General features: G+C 53.9%; 1 protein-coding gene across 1 annotated transcript in view; it reads left to right on the top strand.

The window, feature by feature from the left end:
- Positions 1-442: 442 nt before the first annotated feature.
- The window catches only part of APOBEC2 (apolipoprotein B mRNA editing enzyme catalytic subunit 2), a 14,358-nt gene continuing 13,020 nt past the window's right edge, over positions 443-1,780 (top strand). Inside the window, exon 1 of the mRNA XM_004379431.3 lies at positions 443-699. Within this exon, the coding sequence (XP_004379488.1) occupies positions 569-699 (131 nt within the window). The 5' untranslated portion in view covers positions 443-568. The remainder of the gene's footprint in view (positions 700-1,780) is intronic.

Genomic DNA, 1,780 nt, shown 5'->3' on the forward strand with positions numbered 1-1,780 from the left:
TCTCCTTTCCTGAATCCCAGTTCCCTAGTAAGTCTTTGCAACCACCCCCTCTGGCACACTCCATCTTGCTTAAGCTTCCGAGAGAGTTTCTCTCCTAAAATCTCAGGACCCCTACCCTGAAGCCCCGTCCAGAAACCCACCTCAGTGGAAATAGGAAAGTTGGGTGGGTAACAAAGGGAGGGATATGAGGTCAGGAAGGAGAGAGGGAGAGAATATATGTGTGAGCCTGCTAGGGTTGGGGGTGGGGGTGCAGAGCAGGCCAAGCCATCCCCACCTGCCAGCTTCCTGTCTTTGCCTACTGATAAATAGGGGACACTAATGACCAGATTTTCCATTCCCTCCGCCGTCACTCAATTAAAAAAAGACTGAGGGCGAGGGCCTAGGGGAGGGGCAGGAGGTCTCTGGTTATAAAGCCTGTGGCAGAGGGGGTGGCAGCACTAAGCTTGGCCTCCTCCCATCATCCCCAGCCAGATTTAGCTGCTGACAGCTGCTGGGACCCTGCCGCCAGGCCCTGGCCCAGACAGTCACCTCTCCTGTCTCTCAGTGACTCCTGAGCCACAACCCCTCCATGGCCCAGAAAGAAGAAGCCGCTGCAGCCGCGGCGCCCGCCTCCCAGAATGGGGAGGACCCGGAGAACCTGGAGGATCCTGAGAAGCTGAAGGAGCTGATTGAGCTGCCGCCCTTTGAGATCGTCACAGGGTGAGAGTGGGGGTGAACAGGGTCCTCCTCCCTGGAAGAGCGCTGGCTGGGGGCAGGCTGTGGACATTTAGGATGGTAATGGTAGGGATCAGGTGTGTGCAGGGCAGGGGCTGCAGGGGACACAGTGACAAATCTCTCTTGGCTTCTCTTGAGCCCTCTAATCAGGGGGAAGCAGGAGGAGCTCCTCAGAGGCAAAGGCCCAGAGAATAAAGCCACCCCTCAGGCCTCCTGGTAGTGGACATTCACCCTGTCTCTCTGGATAGAGGTTGTTTCGTCCTAGGGAGTTTGGTAAGGAGATAGCATGAGACTGGCACATTTAAATATGGCCCAGTTAAAATACCCTGTCGACTTCTCTCTCTGCTTCTGAGTGGGTCTCTCCATGTGTCTAGTTCTTTCTTTAGAGTCTCTGGAGCAAAAGGTCCTGAGACAGGGAAGATAGACCCATCCTTTCCCAAGGCTGAGTGAGAAGCATTTTTCTTCTTACTGAATCTTTTCTGAGTCTCCCCAGGGGCTGTCCACATCCACCCCTAGGGAGACAGAAGTTACAGCGCAGGTGACACAGGCCAGGCCCAGGAGCAAATGGATGGAGGAGGTGTTCTGACACTTCCAGACACAGCCTGGAGGAAGGGGGGTCCTAAGCAATGGGCCTGGAGGCTCCAAAGATGGGGCCGGGTACGGGATCCCTCTCTTATCCAGATGGTGCTGTTTCCAGGGATAAAACCAAGTAGTCTTCCTCTTCTTCCCTCTCTCATTCCTGTAATGAGAGATCCTGCTGAGTTCCTAAACAAAAAATAAGGAGTATGTGGGGCTACATATCCCGAGCCCCAGGGTCTCCTTCTATGGCATGGAGGTCTCTAGCAACACCCATGATTGGTAGAGTGGGCACCACATTTAGAGAAGCTTCAGCAAGAATGCAGGCCTGGTGCCTTCAAGGGGCAGAAGGGGCACTGGGTGGCCGTTCAGACTTGCTACTTTAAGTTTGGCAAGTGATTTTCCATCCTGGCCTCAGTGTTTTCATTTGTAAACTTAGAAAGTTGTACTAGTTGATTCCCAAGGTCCCTTCCAGCTCAGCTCTTTGCTG

The sequence above is a fragment of the Trichechus manatus genome, unplaced genomic scaffold (assembly GCF_000243295.1).
Source record: "Trichechus manatus latirostris isolate Lorelei unplaced genomic scaffold, TriManLat1.0 scaffold00065, whole genome shotgun sequence".
In the NCBI taxonomy this organism is placed as follows: Eukaryota; Metazoa; Chordata; class Mammalia; order Sirenia; family Trichechidae; genus Trichechus; species Trichechus manatus.